We start from the raw sequence: 21,867 nt of genomic DNA on the forward strand, positions 1-21,867 counted from the left end.
GGAGATTAGGGTGTTGGCAGAATCAATTCTCCTGATGCCCCTCTCCTTGGCTTGCATATGGCCACCTTTTGGCTGTGTCCTCACATGCCTTTTCTCTGTACATAACATTCCTGGTGTGTGTCTATGTCTTAATCTCCTCTTTATAAGGACACCAGTCAGGTTGGATTAGGACCTACCCTAAGAGCCTTATTTTGACTTAATTACTTCTGTGTGGTTTTTTTGGGGGGTTTTTTTTTTTTTTTGGTGAGGAAGATTGGCCCTAAGCTAACATCTGTTGCCAGTCATCCCCTTTTTGCTGAGGAAGATTGGCCCTGAGCTAACATCTGTGCCCATCTTCCTCTGTTTTGTACATGGGACGCCACCACAGCGTGGCTCCATGAGTGGTGCGTAGATCCGCACCGGGGTTCCAAACCTGTGAACCCCAGGCCGCCGAAGCAGAGCGTGCAAACTTAACCACTGCGCCACTGGGCTGGCCCTGCCTCAATTACCTCTTTAAAGGCTCTGTCTCCAGATAGTCACATTCTCAGGTCCTGGTGTTTAGGGCTTCAACATCTGAATTTTGGGGGACACAATTGAGTACATAACATTCATTCTAAGTTTTCACTCCTAAAATTGGCCCAGTGTACCTTTGTTTTTAGTGCAGGTATACAACTGTGGTTTCAGTACAGCTTTTTCAGTTGCATTAAAGATGCTAGGGAATGGGCCATTGAAGTCGCTGAGCTACAGCTAATACTTCAGTGGAGATGCATCATAGGCACTTTTGACTCATATAAGTTTATCTAAATACATATGGTTTTAAAAGAGAAAAAAGTAATGCAGGTGTTTCTGCCCGTTTGTATAATATGGGAGATGGAAGTCTCTTTTTTCAGTTCATTTCAGTCTCATAGTGTAACTCAGTGTGTTCCTAGTTTTTAAGAGATAATTCTAGTTATATGTGGTTTTTACCTTTAAATTCTCACCCCATGTAAGTTGGAACCCTACTGTCCAAGGAAAAGAATTACTCCGTCTATGTGTCTTTTAGAGCATTTTGGAAGTGATAGGCCACAAATGCTAACATGGTGAGAAAAAGCCTTTCTACTTTCATTGGCAATCAGGAATTTCTAGTCCATGCAAGACAAGATGTGACCTGGCCTCTGATTTGAATTGTGCTGTGCATATTTATTTATAATAGCTTTTTGTATCTTTATGGTAGCTTATCCAGACATTTAACATTACTATTTAAATCTATGTTGTCTTTGTAAGTGGCAATATGTTCTATACACAAAATATTTCTGCCCACTTGTGCAATATTATACCTTGAGACCTGGAACGACTTTTGAATTCAGTGTAATAGTTAACTTATGGTAGTTTCGTACTTGTGTTTTTCTTTACTTGATCTTATTAAATTTTTTTGCTTTTAGTTCCTTCAGCAAAAGGCTAAAAAAACTACAATAAAAATAAATGAGTAGAGTATTTTGAACTGTTTTAAAGTTTCAAGTGATATATAGTTTTATGTTGGCCAAGTTAAGTTTCAGATTTGCATTCAATCTATGGTTATGTGTCCAATAAAATATACTTTACCTTAGAAGTATGTACTAAGGTAGCTGACAATTCCCAAGATGACAGCTGGGGAGTTATATACGTATATAAAATACTAAGTTTTACTTCATGGCTTTAGAAACACATAGGTTCTGCTGCCAGACTTGTAGAGATGTGTACCACTAAGTTCTCTCTAGCAGAAAGCATGTCCTTGTGGCTTTCTGGGGAGGTGGGACGCTGAGACCCACACTGGTGTGCTGTCTCCTGCTCTGCCAGCCACTTGTGTTCCTAACTTGGCTTTTATCTGATTGGATGCCTTTTACTTGCAGCCCTTGAGATCATGTACCGGAGTTTAGGAAGTGGTATATACAACAACCGTGAAGGCAGGGACTTTGGTAAGGTTTAAAAAAAAAAGATAGAAGCAAATCAATTAATATAACTTTGAGAGTCTCTAAAATAAGTAGATGTCATCACTGAAAGCTTCTAACTTGAGGCCAGTGGGCAGTTTTTTCCATAGATAAATTCTTAATAGACTCCAATGGAGAATTTCAGATTTGTATAAAATCTCTTTTTATCTTGTAAATAATGTCTATAATATGTATATATAGATATAATGTGTATATTTACATATATACATGTATGTATACATACAATAATGTGTATATATAGATAAATACATATACATATATTTAGCTATTTTTTATACTAACAAGTGAAAGTAATTTTGCTTTTTTTCTAAATTAGCTGGTTATAATAATTTAGAAGTTGCAGAGTATTTGTTACAACATGGAGCTGATGTGAATGCCCAAGACAAAGGAGGACTTATTCCTTTACATAATGCAGCATCTTATGGGGTGAGTTCTTTCATGTTACCTTTAAAAATCTCTGAAATTTCCAAAGTGAAAATCAGTGTTGCAGTCCAAAGGGAATTTAGTTTGACTTTTCTCATTTTACAGAAAAGTAAATATGAGAGCTAAAGCGGTTAAATAACTTCCAAGTTTCAATTTTGAATTTATTGTAAGCTTGCCGTGTGACATGCAACACACTTTATCTTTTGTTTTATTAACTTCCGTAGCACCCATCTCTTATTTTCAGTGGGATGTTGGTGCTTTTGTTTATTTTTTGGTGCCCAGAAAACCCATTGATATTCATAGGAATCTGTAGAGATCAGATGCTTTGTTCCTGGCTTATAATAGCCTTGAATGTTACAATCAGTACTGACTATCTTGAAAAGTATAGTTTGAATAATTGAGGAAGGCTGCTAAGGTTTATAAATTGATGTTCAGCAGTTGTAACACTTGAATAAATGAGAAATTGTTCAAGTCCTATTAGTTTAGTTCTCTCTTGTGTAGAATTCTTAATCGTTTTCTAGATGGTTTCTCAAGTTATTGAAATGTCTACTATAATTTTTAATCAACTACCCATAAATTATGATGTTGGAGAGAAACATGGTTTTTCTTTTCATTTCTAGAGTAAGTTTGAAAATATGGAAAAATAGATATGTACCTAGTTTCTTGTTAAGAACTAAAGGGTGAGGGCCGGCCCCGTGGCTTAGCGGTTAAGTGCGCGCGCTCCGCTGCTGGCGGCCCAGGTTCGGATCCCGGGCGCACACCGACACACCGCTTCTCCGGCCATGCTGAGGCCGCGTCCCATATACAGCAACTAGGAGGATGTGCAGCTATGACATACAACTATCTACTGGGGCTTTGGGGGGAAGTAAAATAAATAAATAAAATCTTTAAAAATAAATAAATAAAGGGTGATAAAATAATATTTCAGACTGTAACAGGAGTGTTTTCTTTTACAGCATGTAGATGTAGCAGCTTTACTCATAAAGTATAATGCATGTGTCAATGCCACGGACAAATGGGCTTTCACACCTTTGCATGAAGCAGCCCAAAAGGGACGAACACAGCTTTGTGCTTTATTATTGGCCCATGGAGCTGATCCTACTCTTAAAAATCAGGAAGGACAAACACCTTTAGATTTAGTTTCAGTAAGTGATGGGCTCTTTGAAAAATCACAATACTTTCGTGACTTTTTAAAATTCACTTGGTATGTATAAAATGTCTTCATGGTGAATGTGGCAAAATCTGGTTTTTAGCCCAACTTAAATTTAGGACCTCTTTGGTATTAAAATATAGTAAGTAAATAATAGAATTGTCAATCAGTTATTGTATGCTGCGTACCTTTGGAAATGGGAGAAAGAAATACAAGCTGTAGCTGCTTACATTAGTCAGCAAACAAAACAGGCACAGGCCCTCAGTGAAGGCTGTTATAGTGCATGCTGTGCAAGATAGTACAAGCCATGAGTCTATGAACTTCCGCAGCTGGGAGCATTGCCCTCAGTGTGGAGCCAAAAAGCCTGCTTCTAGTAGAGATTCCCTCCCCTCCCACACTGCCTCATCCCAAAGTTCTTATTGCTTACCCCACCAGAACTGTTCATGAAACAAGCGTGTTCCTCCAGTTTTCTGTGGAAGTCCTTTTTTCCTTCCTCTCCTGAGGAAACTCTGTAGGAGTATCCATTGTAGCCTCTACCTCTGCTTTGGCCACTGTGACGCAGGTACCTCTCTTGCCTCTCCCACTGAGGACATGACCAGAGCAGTGAAGGGAAAAGGAGAAGAAATTCTTGAGGCGGGAAGGAAGGAGAGTCTCTTCTACAGACTTTCTACTGAGAGAGATTCCACTGTTCCAAGTTACATTGAGAAGCTGATTTAGTTCAGCCACAGTGAGGATTCAATAGATTTTTCTTAGCAGGCTGACAGGCCAACCATATTTGCAACATTATTTCTTCAGGGAAATGTCTTTCCAGTTCCAAACTGCCTTAGAAGTGAACTTTTCTAATTCAGTCCGCCCATATGTTAGTCTACCAGACATAATTAAGTGACAGTGAGACAGAGTGCTCTAGAGAACATGCGTAGGCTTTAGAGTCAAACAGACCTGCCTTAGAATTCCAGTTCTACCACTTACAGTTGTACAGTCTTGCAAGCTGCCTAACCTCTCAGCCTCAGTTACCTCATTTATAAATGGGGATAAAATATATCTGGTTAGTATGAGAATTAAATGAGGTAATGTACTTAAAGTTCTTGGCATGGTATCGGGCACGTAAAAAGCACCTAATAAATGGTGCTAATATTATAAAAAAAAAAGTTATATACAAACTGAGTGCCATGGGAGTCCTCAGACTCAAGGGAAGAAAAAGGTGAGGATTGCAGTAGTATGAATGACTAACCCTGAAAACAAGTCCTGATTTACTTCTTGCTGAATGTTAATTACTTAGTGTCTTAATTGAGCATTGTGAAAGAATGGTGTATGTCACTAATAAATTAATGTACCAATAAATTTGGAGATTTTTTTTCCATTCTAGCAGATTTGATTACAATAATTATCTTTGTTCCCCCCACCCATGTTCAATTTTGAGGAACAAATATATTGCTGAATATTTTCCAAGAAATACAATCATTCTGTTCACTAGTTCTGTGTAGGTTGAATTAACTTCTTTCAGAGTAGTTGCAATAGTGTCAAAAGCTCTTATGTTTTTTTAATATTTCTATAATTCATTTCAGTGGTTTTCCATCATGGTTCTAAAGTTAGGATTTTTTTCATGCTTTGCCACATTTAACAGTTTTATTGTGATTCCATGTGTCTTGGGAGAGATGTTCTTAATGGTATTTTATATTTAATAACAGTTTAATTGAATATCACTTATTTGCTTCACTTTTTAAAATAATCATTTTTATATAATAAGCAATTCTGGTATAAATCTGCTGGGTTTTTGTCATATTTTTAAATGCGTTGTATTGGGTAGAATAGTAGAATTTTAAAACTTGCTTGTCTCAGATTTCATCTCTCTCTGACATGTACCCTAGGCAGATGATGTCAGTGCTCTCCTGACAGCAGCCATGCCCCCTTCTGCTCTGCCTTCATGTTATAAACCTCAAGTGCTCAATGGTGTGAGAAGCCCAGGAGCCACTGCAGATGCTCTGTCTTCAGGTCCATCCAGCCCATCAAGCCTTTCTGCAGCCAGCAGTCTTGACAACTTATCTGGGAGTTTTTCTGAACTGTCTTCAGTAGTTAGTTCAAGTGGAACAGAAGGTGCTTCCAGTTTGGAGAAAAAGGAGGGTGAGACATTCTGCAAATAACTTTCTAACTGGTATTGTAGCCACATATTTGTCATTTAGAATGGTAAAAAGTCATTTTTAACCTTAAATACATCTATTAGTAATCAGATTGATTAACATAGCCTAAAAGCTTTAGCCTTTTATTGTTTCTTTTACATTATTTATTAGAATTCCTAATGAAACTTTCTCCTTCCAAGTTGAACTTGATGAGTCTTATGCTGCTAACCTACTCTTTAGATGTAAATAAACTTTCTGAAAGATTTAGAAGTCCTTTTGGATGAGTAGTTATGCCTTTATTTACCTCTTCCAGTGTATTATTACAGAGTTATGAATACTTTTTACACCATGTCAAAATACCCAGTTCTGGTTTTTGTTTTGTTTTGTTGAACATCTTCATGAAGATGCAAACCGCATCATAAAATTTACCCATTTAGTATACAATTCAGTGGTTTTCTAGTATATTTGCAAAGTTGTGCAACTGTCACTACAATCTTCAGGTTAGAACATTTTCATCACCCCAGAAAGAAACACTGTACCCATTAACAGTCAGTCTCCATCCCTCACTCTATTCCCCAGCCCTAGGAAACTGCTAACCTACTTTCTGTCTCTATAAATTTGCCTATTCTGGACATTTTATATAAATGGAGTCATACAATATATATTTATAATTGCCTTCTTTCACTTAGCCTAATGTGCTGGAGTTTCATCCACGTTGTAGCATGTATCAATGCTTCATTCCTTTTTATGGCTGAATCATATTTCATTGTATGGGTATACATATCACATTTTGTTTATCCATTCATTAGTTGTTGGACATTTGGATTGTTTCCACTTTTTAGCTATTAGGCATAGTGCTACTATGAACATTTGTGTACCAGTTGTTGTGTAGACACATTTTCATTTCTCTTGGGTATATACCTAGGAGTGGAATTGCTGGGTCCTCTGGTAACTATGTTTAACAGTTTGAAGAACTGTTTTCCAGAGTGGCTGCACCATTTTATATTCCCACCAGCAGTGTATTAGGGTTCCAGTTTCTCCACATCCTCGCCAACACTTGTCTGTCTTTTTTCTTTTAATATACATAGTCTTTATTTGCGTTAGCTCTTTTTTTATTGAGGTAACGTTGATTTATAACATTGTATGAATTTCAGGTGTACCTATATTTCACCTTCTGTATAGACTACATCATGTTCCCCACCAAAAGTCTAGTTGCCATCCATCACTGTACACATGTGCCACTTCACCTCTTTCACCCTCCCCCAACACACGCTTCCCCCCGGTAACCACCAGTCTGTTCTCTGTATCTATGTGTTTATGTTCCGCATATGAGTGAAATCATATGGTATTTGTCTTTCTCCTTCTGATTTATTTCGTTTAACATAATACCCTCAAGTTCCATCTATGTTGTTGCAAATGGCAAGATATCACCTTTTTAGGGCTGAGTAGTATTCCGTTGTGTGTGTGTGTGTATGTATGTACATATATGTATGCATATCCCCGACATCTTTATCCATTCACCCATCAGTGGGCACTTAGGTTGTTTCCAGGTCTTGGCTATTGTGAATAATGCTGCAGTAAACACAGGAGTGCATATATCTTTTTGAATTAGTGTTTTTCTGTTCTTTGGATAAATAACCAGAAGTGGAATAGCTAGATCGTATGGTACTTCTATTTTTAATTTTTTGAGGACTCTTCCTACTGTTTTCCATAGTGGCTGCACCAATTTATATTCCCACCAGCAGTGTACAAGGGTTCCCTTTTCTCCACGTTGTCTCTAACACTTGTTATTTCTTGTCTTTTTAATAATAACCATTCTGACAGGTGTGAGGTGCTATCTCATTGTGGTTTTGATTTGCATTTTCCTACTAATGAGTGATGTTGAACATCTTTTTGTGTGCCTATTGGCCATCTGTATATCTTCTTGAGAAAAATGTCTGTTTAGATGGTCTGCCCAGTTTTTAATCGGGCTTTTTGGTTTTTTTCCTAAGTTGTATGAGTTATTTATATATTTTGAATGTTAACCTCTTATCGGATTTATGATTTGTAAATATCTTCTCCCAGTCGTTAGGTTGTCTTTTCGTTTTGTTGATGGTTTCCTTTGCCGTGGAGAAGTTTTTTAGTTTGATGTAGTACCATTTGTTTTTCTTTTGTTTCCCTTGCCTGAGGAGACATGGTATTCAAAAAGATACTGCTAAGACCAGTGTCAAGGAGTGTACCGCCTGTTTTCTTCTAGGAGTTTTATGGTTTCAGGTCTTAAACAATCCAGAAAAGACCCAATTTTGAAAATCATTTTTTAAAAAGAAGAGAGACACACGTACCTACAGTCTGTATAAAGCTGTTCGCTACCTTTTTACCTGTTAAACTTTATCTCACTCTATGCGACCTTGGGGAACTTATTTTCATCAACTTTTTTGTGAAGTAGGTTACAGCCTCACAGATAGGGGAACTTTTTTTTTTGAGATGTCATTGACGTATTATATTAGTTTCAGCTATATGGAAACTTTATTTTAAAGATACAGTTAAAAATAAAATTTTTTTAACCTGAGTGCCCCATTGCTTAAGTGTTTCTTCTAATGACGAAATTTTATAGCTTTCTCTTTATAATTTTTGATGTTGTATTCAGTATTGTATCCCAAGCTATTAATATTTTGCTACATCTTTACATATATAGTAATATCACAAAACTTTACTGGATAATGTTGATATACATTATTCATTATTCTGATATGAAATTTTGTTTTTTCTGGATTTTTTATTTTCCAGTTCCAGGAGTAGATTTTAGCATAACTCAGTTTGTAAGAAATCTTGGGCTTGAGCACCTAATGGATATATTTGAGAGAGAACAGGTGAGTACATGGATTGTTTTGCTTGGTTTAGTGTTTTATGGATCCTCAAGTAAAAATTAGGACATACTTGAAATGCCCTGAGCCATTCAGCCTGTTGGGGGGTGAGGGGGATGTTTTTTTAAAACTGGAAATAAGTCTTCTTCTAATTTGGCTTGATCTTGAATTTCCATTTAGTTTATTAGCACATAAAAATTGACACATATAGTAATAGTAAAATAGCTTGCTTGAATAGAAATTTAGCTTATTTAGCTTATTCAGTCCTTAAAGTAAGTTATCCCTGAGCTCTGTTTGTTCAGTTCTGTTGTGTCAGTCACTACCCACTCTAAACCTGAAACTTTGCTAGCTGCTATGGGAGGGAATATAGATACACCAACTATACATCTGGGCTTTTCTACGACAGTCCCAATTTAAAGTACATTTACTGATTTTTTGGATTCAGAAAATATAGTTACTATAGACTCGTGCCCCTAGGGAACTTACTTTCTAGTTATGGAGCTATAACAAAGAACATATGAAAAGTTAAATTTTTGGCATGGGTTTTAGAAATTCAAAGACAAAAAGGTTACTCTAAGCTGGATTATTCAGGGAAAGCTTCATGGAAGATGTGTAAATAAAATAGGATTTTAAAGAATGTCTTCAGTTTCACAAAGTAGGAATAATATATTTGAGGTAAAAGGGTTAGTTTGAACAATGATGCAGAAGTACCAGTTAGCATAGTCCAGAGTCGGGAGGAACCATTGAAGGCGTTGTGTAAATAGGTTGGATGTAGAGTGATGGTGGAAAAGATAAAATAGTGTACCTAATGTGGTTAATTTGAAAATGCATTTTTGTTTTGCAGTTTAGTTCTGCTCAGGTTCTTATGCTAAATGAAAATAATGATATTTTTGGTAGTTCATGACTCAGCTTTCTGTTTAGTTAGCTGCAACTTTTCATTTTCAGTTTAATAACTGGTTTGCTTTCATTTCTAAGCTGTTCAAAATAATTTGAGGTAAATGTATGAATCTAGTACATTGTGAGAACACTAGTAAATGAATGTCTCCCAAATGAGTAAGTCTTCTAAACAGTTTCATCCTCTTTTTGTAAGATCACTTTGGATGTATTAGTTGAGATGGGGCACAAGGAGCTGAAGGAGATTGGAATCAATGCTTATGGACATAGACACAAACTAATTAAAGGAGTTGAGAGACTTATCTCTGGACAACAAGGTATTTCATTTTAAATCATTGCTATCATCAGTTTATCAGTTTGCCTAAAGGCAGTCCTCAACTTAGTAAATGACAATTTAAAAATCTGTAAGAGAGAGTCCATTTAGTAGGAAAAGCACTAATTAGGATTCGGGAAACCTGGGATCAAGTCTTAACTCGGCTACTGTTAAGCTTCCTGAGCTGCTGTTAACTGTGTGTGAACCTAAATAAAATTTCTGGGCCATTCAGAAATTTGGGGATTGTTTTAGCTCTGACATTATTTCTGTTATTTCTATTCAGTTATTTCTGAAGTCATTCTAGCTCTAAAATTTTATGATTCTAGAAAATCTGGAACTTGGATATTTCTTATCTTAGTGGTAATATAATAGGTGATGACTAGATGTTCAGGCCTGGCCATAAATTAATGTTATAAATCTCTCTTGTTGTAAATAGTTAAATTCGAAACACTTGCAGTAAAAATACTGGGTAACAATGTTGCAGCTGAGGACATTTAACGAAACAAAGTTGAATAGCATTTTTATTTCTCCTGAAGGTTGATATGCAAATTGCATTTGTGCAACACGTGTTAACACTTCCTTTGTACCAGGTCCTGGCTATAAAAAGATGAATTGTTTTAAGTGTCAAAAACCACATTTTAACTTTATTGTTAAACTGAGGGAGTGATTTACCTTGGGGTCAGAAACATCCTATAATTGAAGTCCTGGCTATACAACTAGGATTGAAGATAAACCTCCACTAGCAAAAATGAGGGGATTTTCAGGGAAGAATGTGTGCTAGCCACGATAGGGTCCATCTCTTGAAGAAGAAAAAAGTACATCTCTAAAAATTAGGTGATTCAAGCTAAGGAATGCTTTAAATTGGTAGGGACTAGGGCAAAATGTTTAAAATGTGAGATAGCCTCAGATATTTCTAGTACAGATGACAAAATTTTATAAGATAAAGAAGAGGGAAAACACATGGCTCCCTGGAATGTTAGTATGCAATATAAACAGCAACAAAAAGAGGAACTAGAACTCTCAGTTGTGGACTGCTATTGCGACTACTAGAATAATACCAATCTGGTAGGGTGGCAGTTACAATGGAGCACTGGGATAACAAGGGTCATTTAGGAAAAAGGCATGTTAAAAAGGAAAGCAGACAGTATTTATACATTAAACACATCATAGTGTCGGGCATACAGTTGTTAAGACCCAGTTGAAAGGCCTGGGAAGCAGTGACGAAAACAGATACACTGTTCTCCAAGTGGCAGAGGTACGTACTTCCATGCCACCTCTGGTCCTGTAGTCATTCTGATACATCCAGCTACAGTTGGGTAGGAACATTCATTTCTACATGGAGGAGAAATGTGGTCATGACATAGAATGACTGTGTCTGATCTAGCACATCAGGGTCACTTTCCTACATAAAGTTACCACCTTCTTCATCTTCATTTAAAGCTAGGATTCTATACCTATATATCCTAATTTGCAAAGTAGAACAGGTGGCAATCTTCTGAAAGTCTCATCTTGCTGACTTGACAGCCTTAGGTATCATTCAGTGTGCCAAGTCAATAGATTACTTGTCCTGATGTTTGAGCACTGATAAATGTTTTCTTTAGGTGGTCTAAAGATGCCCTAGTCAAGCATTTGTCACAGGCTTTATATTGTTGTCTTTATTCTGTAAAATACCCTACTCTGTATAGTCTCCATACTTCCTACACTCATTGTAATTCAGCTGTACCTTTAAGTCTTTATTAGAGTTTGGCATGTTGGTGGTAGTCCTATTATTCAGACAAGAACTCAGCACTAGAATAGTGTTCTTAATCTCCAAAGGCAAACTGCTACACATTAACCCAGCAGAAAAGGATTTGATCTCTACCTCGGAAAACAGCAGAGCTTTAGAGATCTTGTTGTAGAGATTAAAGGAGAGTTGTGTTACAGGTATACCAAAGAAATTAGAAATTCTGTTTGATTCTGTTTAAAAGCTTTTGTGAGAGTAAAGATACAAAAATATATATGGTTATCTTAACCATTGACATTCTGAAAATTTGACGAATTCATTGCTGAATTAAAGAATTATGGGTTAGAATAAGCATTCAGTAGTTAGTACACTTTATGGACTTCTCATTCTAGGATTATTTAAAATTATCTGAGGCTGTGCAAGTTTCTGTCATAATTCTTCCTCATATTTACAAAAAATAATAGGACTAAATGCTGAAAGGGTTGCATAGTTAGTAATGGAAATGATTTGAAGAAAACGTGTGACAAACTCACTAAAAGTAAACAATAGAAAGAGTCTCTGAACTATTCCCACAAAACTGTTATGACTTGTCAGGTGAAAAATTAGTTGTCTAAATGCAATGTGGTTTTCTGGTTTGGATTCTGGAACAGAAAGAGGACATTAGTGGGAAAAACTGGTGAAATCCAAATCAAGTCTGTAATTAATAAGTTTTGACTGTTGTACTATGGTTATATAAAATGGGAACATTAATGTTCCTAAAGGTAACATTGGGAAGTTGAATGAAGGGTACACAGGAACTCGCTGTACTCTCTCTCAACCTTCCTGTAAATCTAAATTATTGCAAAATAAAAAGTTTTTAAAAATTGGTAGTAAGCATCAGATAAATTAGGTGGTTGTTTTTGGTTGATGTTGACAGTTTTTTTGGCAAATTTTTTTTACCTTCAAATTTCGTTTGATAGGTCTTAACCCATATTTAACTCTGAACACCTCTGGAAGCGGAACAATTCTCATAGATCTGTCCCCTGATGACAAAGAGTTTCAGTCTGTGGAGGAAGAGGTATGTTCATATACCTTAAATAAATGTTGGTTCAGTAGCTAAATTTCCCGGAGGTTTCTGGATCTGCTTGAACATGTAGTAGGAGTATTTAATTGTCCTTAACTCTTTACCACCTAGAAAACTTTTGAAATCAGCATTTAAGGTACACTCCCTCAATAAACCTTAATTCCAGTAACTTGGTTCAGCACTACAATTAATAATAGCACAGAATTCTATTGGAGAAGAGATTGCTGTCATTTGAAAGAAAATGCTCCTGTTCTCTCCCTTCATGAAAACAGTTGCAAAGCCCAGTAGCTCAGACAAGACCCAGAACATGTGGATGCTATTTATCCAGGAAATTTTTCTTCCAGCTTTCTTTCCACAAAACTCTTGGATCCGCTGAAATCTTTGAGTAGTCTTAACACTTTGAAGAGCACGTACCTTACATGTGTGAGTTGAGCACAGAGATACAAAATTAAGTGAGACTTAGTTCTAAAACTTAAGAAACTCCAACTCTCAGCGAAATACAAATTGTGCTTTATTAGGGCAAAACAAATGGGAACAAATAAATCATTGTTTTGTTTTGTTAGTATTTCAAGTGGCTAGCTTTGTATGTTTATCTCACTTATCATCTGCTTGTTTCTTTTTCTTTCTTTAGTTTGCATTATATAATTTTCACCTCTAAATATTGTTTTCACATTGTACCAGCTAACAGCTATTTCTATTTCTAGAAAATAGTACTTGTGAACTTATAGAACTCATATTCCTTAGCAAAAATATTGAAAACTTGTTTTGTATTCTCAAAAATAGAATCGTATGAGTCAAGAACCATATTCCTCAAATCAGAAAAGACATAAAAGCTAATACATATATATTTGAAATATTTTTCCATCAGATGCAAAGTACAGTCCGAGAGCACAGAGATGGAGGTCATGCAGGTGGAATCTTCAACAGATACAATATTCTTAAGGTAATAAGTTAGTGAAAATAAAGTTTGCTGAGACCATAGTTTTCAAAGCCTGAAGCCATAATTAGCTTTCATGAGAATATAATGATCTGTCCAGCCTAATAAGTCTTTGACATGGCATCAGGAGATATTTTGGGAAAGGTTATATCCTTGGGAGGTTAAGATTCTCAAAATCCCTGTACTATTTTTATAACCAGTAATTTTTAGCCCTTGTTGAACATGTTCAAATTTGGGAATTATGCTTTATCTTGGGATAAAATAAATCCTATAGGATTAGGACTTTAAACCTATAAACTACTATTAAGGTACTTTATGGTAACAAAGTGCAGATTTTTTGTGGTTCATGGAAGAACTCCATCTTTATAGTTATATTATGCTTTTTTTATTTGTCCTATGACTACTCCAGGTTTCTGTGAGCCCCTGTACATACCACTTTTTTATAATTTTAATAGTACTCCCTCTGTATCTTCGTCTTTTCCGAAAACAATCGTTAAAAGATGTTTTAAGTCATTCTGATGAGAGTCCTGTCTCCTTATTGATATCAGTTACTCTTCTCAGGACGTTTTCCAGTTTTGCTATGTTTTTCTTGAGCTATAGCAAGCAAAACTGCATACTCAGCTTGGGATGCATAATGGTTTTGTATTAACTACATCTGATTTATGGTTAGAATTAAAATGTGGCAGATGTCTTTCTAATACCTCAATTTTATTTTATTTTTTTTTTCTTTTTTTTGTTGTTTATTGCAGTAACATTGGTTTATAACATTGTATAAATTTCAGGTGTACATCATTATACTTCTATTTCTGCATAGATTACATCATGTTCACCATCCAAATACTAATTACAACCCATCACCACACACATGTGCCGAATTAGCCCTTTCGCCGTCCTCCCTCCCCCCTTCCCCTCTGGTAACCACCAATCCAATCTCTGTTTCTATGTGTTTGTTTATTGTAGTTATTATCTACTACTTAATGAAGGAAATCATACGGTATTTGACCTTCTCCCTCTGACTTATTTCACTGTGCATAATACCCTCAATGTCCATCCATGTTGTCACAAATGACTGGATTTCATCGTTTCTTATGGCTGAGTAGTATTCCATTGTGTATATATACCACATCTTCTTTATCCATTCGTCCCTTGATGGGCACTTAGGTTGCTTCCAAGTCTTTAATACCTCAATTTTAAACTTAAAAGTGAACAGTATCAAATCTTTCAGCTGTGTTGTATTACTGGTTAACAATAATATACTATTATAGTATTAGATGTCATATTTTAGAGTTAGTGAATACTAACAAACCATTGAGCTTGCTATTTTATACTAATAGAAATTAGATGATTTAAAACAAGCGCACATTATTCAGGTGAAGGGATAATACTTCTGGGAGCTCATTTTTATTAGTTTATATCATAGTATGACTTAAAAATGACATCTTGAGATTTCCATTCATGCACATGTATATAATAATTTTTAATAAGACAAATAATTTTGCCTACTACAGGCAAATTTCAGTCAAGTCCACTTTATCTGCAAGCAGTAACAAAATTGTAGAGATTTGTTAAGGGTGAGGACAGGAGAGAGAATATGTATTTGATTTCAAAGTTATTGAATTTGAGAAAGATACACTGTTTTCTTTCTCTATAAAAGTTTTTTAATGCATTGTTCATTAAAAAATTATTCAGTAATAAAACTTTTATTTATTTATTTATTACATAAATGAGATCTGTTTATGCCAATTGTGTTCCTTGATTACATCTGTGACTGTATTTTGAGTTAATTTGAGCCAAACCACCAGCTCCTAGATGTGCTCTAGGACCAGCAGGGGGCTGTAGCATCTTTAAACAGAGCTGAGAAACAGCACTAGGATAGTGAATTTTGACCCTGGAAATACTCCTAAAGAGACCATCATCTGTCTTTAACTCTTCTCTAGACAAAACTTCTAGGAATTGGAGGGATAGGGAAGGGTAGAGGGAGTAGTAGGTGTGTGTGTGTGTTTTAAGGATGTTTTCTGGTGTGGCTGTTTTAAACTTTTTTAATTAAAAACAGATAAAGATGGTACTTTGAGCCAGATAAAACAGGAAAAATGGTACTGTTCTTTCTAATGCTTAAATACAGAACTTAGCATGTCTGATTTGGAGATGTTTTAGTAATAATTCTAAATTAATGAGACTGGAAGTATTTTAATCAATTAACGGTATTCTTGACTTTATGTCACCTGTGGTCATATGTAGCTTTTTTTCCTGTTTGAAGTTTTGGTTTCCAAAATGTAGCTATATTTCCATCTTCATGGCTGGGACAGAATATTTTTAGTTGACTAAAATGACCCATAGTTAACCTTTCAGAGGGAAGTTTTGACTCTCTTCTGGCTGAGTATGTTGGCCCATGTTTGGTTAAGATGAACAAGTAGATAAGTAATTATTATAACCTAAAGATTTGATTTTTCTGGTTTCTCTTTTATAGATTCAGAAAGTTTGCAACAAGAAACTATGGGAAAGATATACTCACAGGAGAAAAGAAGTTTCCGAAGAAAACCACAACCATGCAAATGAAAGAATGCTATTCCACGGTAAGATTCCTTTCCCCGCCTGCCACCAGCCTCATCCACATTAGGATAGTTTTTTGTCAGGTATGAAATAATAGTGAATCTGCATATTTCTCATGTCATTTGAAAAAAAACAAACCTAATTATGTCTGTACATTGTAAATTTATATTTGTATTTTCAAGCTCTTTTGAATTTGTATATTATATAATGGATGATTTGTAAATAGGATTACCATAATGGAAAAAAGATAGAAATGAGAATGTTGACTATTCATATTTTCCTTTTTGCTTTATATAGTAGATTTTGCTTATTATGATCATTCTGAGAAATGGTTTTACTTTTAATTAGTTGAGTGAATTAAAATAATATCTGAAAATCACCTCAGAAGAATGTATACCTCCTATTCTGACTTTAATTCTGAGTGTCAAAACTACATTTCACTTCGCTGTTAAAAGAGCCATGTCATTGAATCTGTGGAGGTTTCTGAGAACTTTTGTTAAATTGAGAGCACCATTACTTTTTTTTTTTTTTTAATTTTATTTATTTATTTTTCCCCCCAAAGCCCCAGCAGATAGTTGTAGGTCATAGCTGCACATCCTTCTAGTTGCTGCATGTGGGACGCGGCCTCAGCATGGCCGGAGAAGCGGTGCATCGGTGCGCGCCCGGGATCCGAACCTGGCCGCCAGTAGCAGAGCGCGCGCACTTAACCGCACTTAACTGCTAGGACACGGGGCCAGCCCTACACCATTACTTTTTGTTATGTTGCAAGTTGGCAGGTGTTGATTGGTCTTTCAAGTTCATAGCAAAGATGAATATAGATATTAATGTAGTGTTTCTCAAGTCTCCAAGCACATAACCCGTATGAGCTCCGGTCTGTTCCTTAATTTGGCCTTGATTGCAGGAAATTTTTAGAGACCTGTAAAGTTCTATGAAACACAGTGTTTAAATTTCACAATCCCCTGGAAGAATGGCTAGAGCAGACTAAATTGGTGTATAACATCTAAACGGTACTTCTCATTCCCAAAGCCTAAAAATCATCAAGGGTAATCTCTTGGCACAGAGCATAATATTTATTTATGTATTGACTTGATGGTTATAATGAGTGACTTTTCCCTTTTATAATATGTATGGTTTTGGTTTTTCCAAATTAATTCAAATGAATGATTCTGTTGTTCAGTATTTCTGTAAAGTGGAATTCAATGTATTTTCCTGTCCTTTATGAACAGGGCCACTGATCTTGGTGAATCAGTTTTCTGGCTGTGTTTATTGGCTCTTCCCAACCCCCACCCTGACCCCAGTCCCTGGCCTGGTTTCCATGCTCAGTACCTGCCCTTTGGCTAAGCTCCCTTTCTTGGCACACTTGCAAAGGAGGAGGAGAAAGAAGTCAATATGCAGGAGATGAAGGAACACACCACATTTGTAGATGGAATCTGCTATAGCAGGTGACGAAAGGCAGAGAAGTGAAGGGTAGAAGAGAACAGGTGTAAGGAGAGAATGAACATGAAAAGGCCACTTTGGCCACTTTTGATATCTAGAAAAAGTACACAAACATAGTTGTCATTGTAAGCCTAATTTCATTCAACCTTGCTATATGAGGTGAATTATGAGACTCTTGGTTCCGGATTTTTATAGATTTGAGGTCTAGAATTTGATAACTCTAGCATTGATATTTCAAGTGATCTGTCTTTCTGGTTGAATCTATATGTGTCCTTACTTTGGCATCTGAACCGTCACACTATTAAAAATATTAATTGATGTTAGCAGTTCTTCTAAAATAGTTATTTATTCTAAAGTAGTGAACCGGCTGACCGTTAACTTGTTACTCTTTTTTTTGATTTTGCTTTATTGTGTTGGTGGTATATATATGTTTAAGAATTTACCTTTTTTTTTTTTTATTTTTTATTTATTTTTTTTTTTTGGTGAGGAAGATCAGCCCTGAGCTAACATCCATGCTAATCCTCTTTTTGCTGAGGAAGACCGGTTCTGAGCTAACATCTATTGCCAATCCTCCTCTTTTTTTTTTCCTCCCCAAAGCCCCAGTAGATAGTTGTACGTCACAGTTGCACATCCTTCTAGTTGCTGTATGTGGGACGTGGCCTCAGCATGGCACGAGAAGCAGCGCGTTGGTGCGCGCCCGGGATCTGAACCCGGGCCGCCAGTAGTGGAGCGTGCGCACTTAACCGCTAAGCCACGAGGCTGGCCCAAGAATTTAACTTCTAAGAGTCTCTAGTTTCTGTTCTTTTTCTTCTAAGATAATTTTAAATTGTTATCCATCTGTGTGTATTTTAGGATCACCCTTTGTGAATGCAATTATCCATAAAGGCTTCGATGAAAGGCATGCCTACATAGGTGGCATGTTTGGAGCTGGGATTTATTTTGCTGAAAACTCTTCCAAAAGTAATCAGTATGTATATGGAATTGGAGGAGGTACTGGGTGTCCAGTTCACAAAGACAGATCTTGTTACGTTTGCCACAGGTAAGAGATCACTTGTTCTTTTTTATTTTGATAAGAATCAGATAAGAACTGGTGTCATATTTGAGAAATTTGGGGGCCAAGGCACTATCTTGGACAACTTGAGGAATCCAAGCTAGGTGTGTTCCAGGTTGCTTTTGGCCCTCTCACCAGTTATAGTAATAGCTGATATTTATTAAGTGATCTGTATGGGCCAAGCACAGTTCTAAACACTTGACCTATTTAACTCATTTAACCATTAGAACACCTGGTGCTTTAAAGAATATGGAGTAGAAAATAATCATTGGGCATGAAAGATTTTACTGTAGCCTTGAATTTTATAGGACTATGGACTCCTTAAAAATATAGTATTCAAATACTAAAATGACATTGCTTGCCAAGTCTAATCATTTCATGGCAATGGGTGAGGGAGTCTCTCTTCCACTGTGATATGATCTTAATCCTCAATTTGTGATGTTACTAGTCAAAAAGTTATAATAAAACACATCAGTTCCTTTAGAAAGCACATTGTTATCAAATAACTACTTTGCACTCTTTTTTTCCACTTTTAGTTACCCTGGTCTAACTCAGTTGTTAAAATCATTCAAATAACTTGGCCCTAAGTGATAAAATCCTCATAGGTAAATATGTTATCTTTTCCCATTCAAAAAATCAAGTCATATTAATTATTGAGATTTATTCTACAGTTAGGGCACTCTTATAAAGATCTAGAGAATCACCTAGATCACCAGAATCACCTAGAAGGCTTGTTAAAATGCAGATTGCTGAGCTGCTGATTTAGTAGGTCTGGAGTGGGACCCTAGAACTTTAATTTCTACCAAGTTCCCAGATGATGCTGATGCTTCCAATCACTGATCTCAAAAAAACCCTAGAGTAGTAGTACTCAGCCTTGGTAATCCATTGGAATCACCTGGGAGCTTTAAAAATTACCAATGCCTGTGTCCCATCCTCAGCGATTCTCATTTAATTGGTCTGGGATACAGTCTGGGCATTAGGATTTTTTAAAGGTTCCGAGCTGATTTTGAAAGATTGCCAAGGTGAAGAACTGTAGTCCTGGAGAGAAACGAGGTCTGTTTTTGTTTTGTTCTTGCTGTTTACCCCCAAATTTAGACTCGTGTAGGTGTCTAAAGTCGGCCCTCCTGGGTATGATTTCCCACCCACTTCTATTTTAGATCATAAATTGGACTGCTTAGGAGGCTTGTAATTTCTTGAGAGTCTGTAAAATGAACACTACTGTTTTTACTTGTCATATTATCTGGAGGCTAAATAGTTCTGATTATTAGTAATAAGCAGTGTTCTAGTACCTCTTCTAAACTGTCTTTGGAACAGAATGCTTAGTTGTCTGGAAATAAGTTTATTAACTTAAGACTTCTGTATTCTGGATTATCATGGAACTGATTGTGACTATAATAGAAAATCTGTTAGAAATGCCAAGAACGTTTCCAAAGGGTGTATTTAGAATAAAAAGTATATAGCCTGTCGTCTTTGGAGAACAGAATCATCAACTGATCCACCAAAACCTCCTGTTCTCCTCTAAAACAATGAAAATAAGGGAGAGAAACAATGAATTAATTTTAAAAAGGCACGTTGGAACTAAGGAAGGCCAAATCATATGCCCGAGGGGAGTGGGAGAGTAATCTGCTTAAACTTCTGGTAAGAGAAGACCTATTTGAGGAAGTAACATTTCAGCTGAAACCTGAAAAATAAGTATTAGCCAGGTGAAGAGTGGTAGAATAGATAATCATTCTAGATGGTAGAAGAAACAGTATGATGGCCATGGAGTAAGCAAGTTTGGCCTGTGTGAAGAAAAAAGATTAACGTGCCTGGGGCATAATGAACACAAGGTAAGATTAGAGAAATTGGAGCATTGTAAGGAGTTTAGATTTTCTTCTGAGTACAGTGGGTACCCTCTAAAGGGTTTTAAGCAGAAAGTGATGTGATCTGATTTATGTTTTTTGTTGTTTTTTTCTAGACCACTGGTTGCTTGGATGGAAAATAGTTTGGACAGGAATTAGAATAGAAACAGGAAGACTAGTTGAGAGGCCATCGTTACAGTCTAGGTGAAAATTTTGGTGATTTGGACTTAATGGTGGCGGCAGAATTAAGAGAAGTGAATGGATTTCAAATATATTTTGAAGGTGGAATCAACTGGACTTTAGTTGGATAATTATCCACCTTTGCAAAGCACTTCCTGAAAGCCCCTTAAACCTTCTCCTCCTTCCCACTTGGCCTATGATTTGTGCTTTTGCTGGGATACAAACCGGATGGCAGAGTCTGCATCTCTATAAGGTTATTACATTTTTAGGTTTTATAGTTAAAACAGGGATTAATTAAAGTGACAGATTCTTTTATTAGTAAGAGTAGAAGATATTCTTACAAAGTTCTTTTAAGGGTGAAATGATGAAAACAATCGTAAGTGTTTAAGTATAAATGCATTAAAAGGCTTATGCAGTGTACACAAATTAAATTGTCGTATGCTGCCTTGTCTTCAAGATCTTTTTCTCTTCATGTTATAGGCAGCTGCTGTTTTGCCGGGTAACCTTGGGAAAGTCTTTCCTGCAGTTCAGTGCAATGAAAATGGCACATTCTCCTCCAGGACATCACTCAGTCACTGGTCGACCCAGTGTAAATGGCCTAGCATTAGCTGAATATGTTATTTACAGAGGAGAACAGGTAATTCCATTTTATTTGTTCGTCTTCGGAAATGCTTTAGAGCCATTACTTTAACTTCTTCTTACTAAGCTCTTAAATTGACAAGACATGTTGCCTTAAGAACTGGATTTCTTTTTGACTTTTATTTGGAAATAATTTCAGAGTTACAGAAAAGTTGCAGAAATAGTAAAGAGAATTCTCTTATACCCTTTACTCAGATTTTCCAAATGTTCACATTTTATCATTCTTTTTCTCCTTTATTATTCCCTCTTCCGTATGTGTATGTGTGCATACATGCTTTTTTTTTCCGAACTGCTTGAGAATAAGTTATAGGTGTGTTCCTTTACCCTTAAATACTTCAATGTGTATTTCCTAAAAACAAGGACGTTCTCTTAAAATTATTAAAATCAGGAAAATACCATTGATATAATTTATATCTAAGCTGTAGACTTTATTCAGATTTTGCCTATTATACTGAATCTTTTTCTAGCTTCTATAAAATGTAAATGATCAGAATCCTATATTTAATAGTTAACCTGTCTATAGCAAAGAAATGTATAATTCCCTCTTGCTCTTAGTGACACAGATCCAGTCAAAAGCATCTCTAGAGCAGTGTTCTGAACTGGGGATATGTAGCAGAATCACCTCAGTTATTAAAAACAGACAAACACATGCTTAGTACTCATCCTAGACCTGCTGATTCAGAACCTAAAGGATTGGAGTCAAGGTAAGGATGTTCTGAGAAAATGCCCTTAGATGATTCTGGTCCACAGCACTAATTTA

General features: G+C 36.1%; 1 protein-coding gene across 2 annotated transcripts in view; it reads left to right on the plus strand.

Annotated features, from left to right (window-relative positions):
* The window catches only part of TNKS2 (tankyrase 2), a 60,337-nt gene that overhangs the window by 36,033 nt on the left and 2,437 nt on the right, over positions 1–21,867 (plus strand). The window contains exons 17-26 of one of the 2 annotated variants that reach the window (XM_058543527.1): positions 2,263–2,372; positions 3,326–3,514; positions 5,388–5,640; positions 8,403–8,485; positions 9,570–9,690; positions 12,369–12,466; positions 13,341–13,415; positions 15,877–15,982; positions 18,249–18,435; positions 20,949–21,105. In XM_058543527.1, coding sequence (XP_058399510.1) covers positions 2,263–2,372; positions 3,326–3,514; positions 5,388–5,640; positions 8,403–8,485; positions 9,570–9,690; positions 12,369–12,466; positions 13,341–13,415; positions 15,877–15,982; positions 18,249–18,435; positions 20,949–21,105 — 1,379 coding nt within the window. The remainder of the gene's footprint in view (positions 1–2,262; positions 2,373–3,325; positions 3,515–5,387; positions 5,641–8,402; positions 8,486–9,569; positions 9,691–12,368; positions 12,467–13,340; positions 13,416–15,876; positions 15,983–18,248; positions 18,436–20,948; positions 21,106–21,867) is intronic. The other variant, XM_058543526.1, reaches the window with a different exon arrangement.

Source organism: Diceros bicornis, chromosome 6 (assembly GCF_020826845.1).
Source record: "Diceros bicornis minor isolate mBicDic1 chromosome 6, mDicBic1.mat.cur, whole genome shotgun sequence".
Lineage (NCBI taxonomy): Eukaryota > Metazoa > Chordata > Mammalia > Perissodactyla > Rhinocerotidae > Diceros > Diceros bicornis.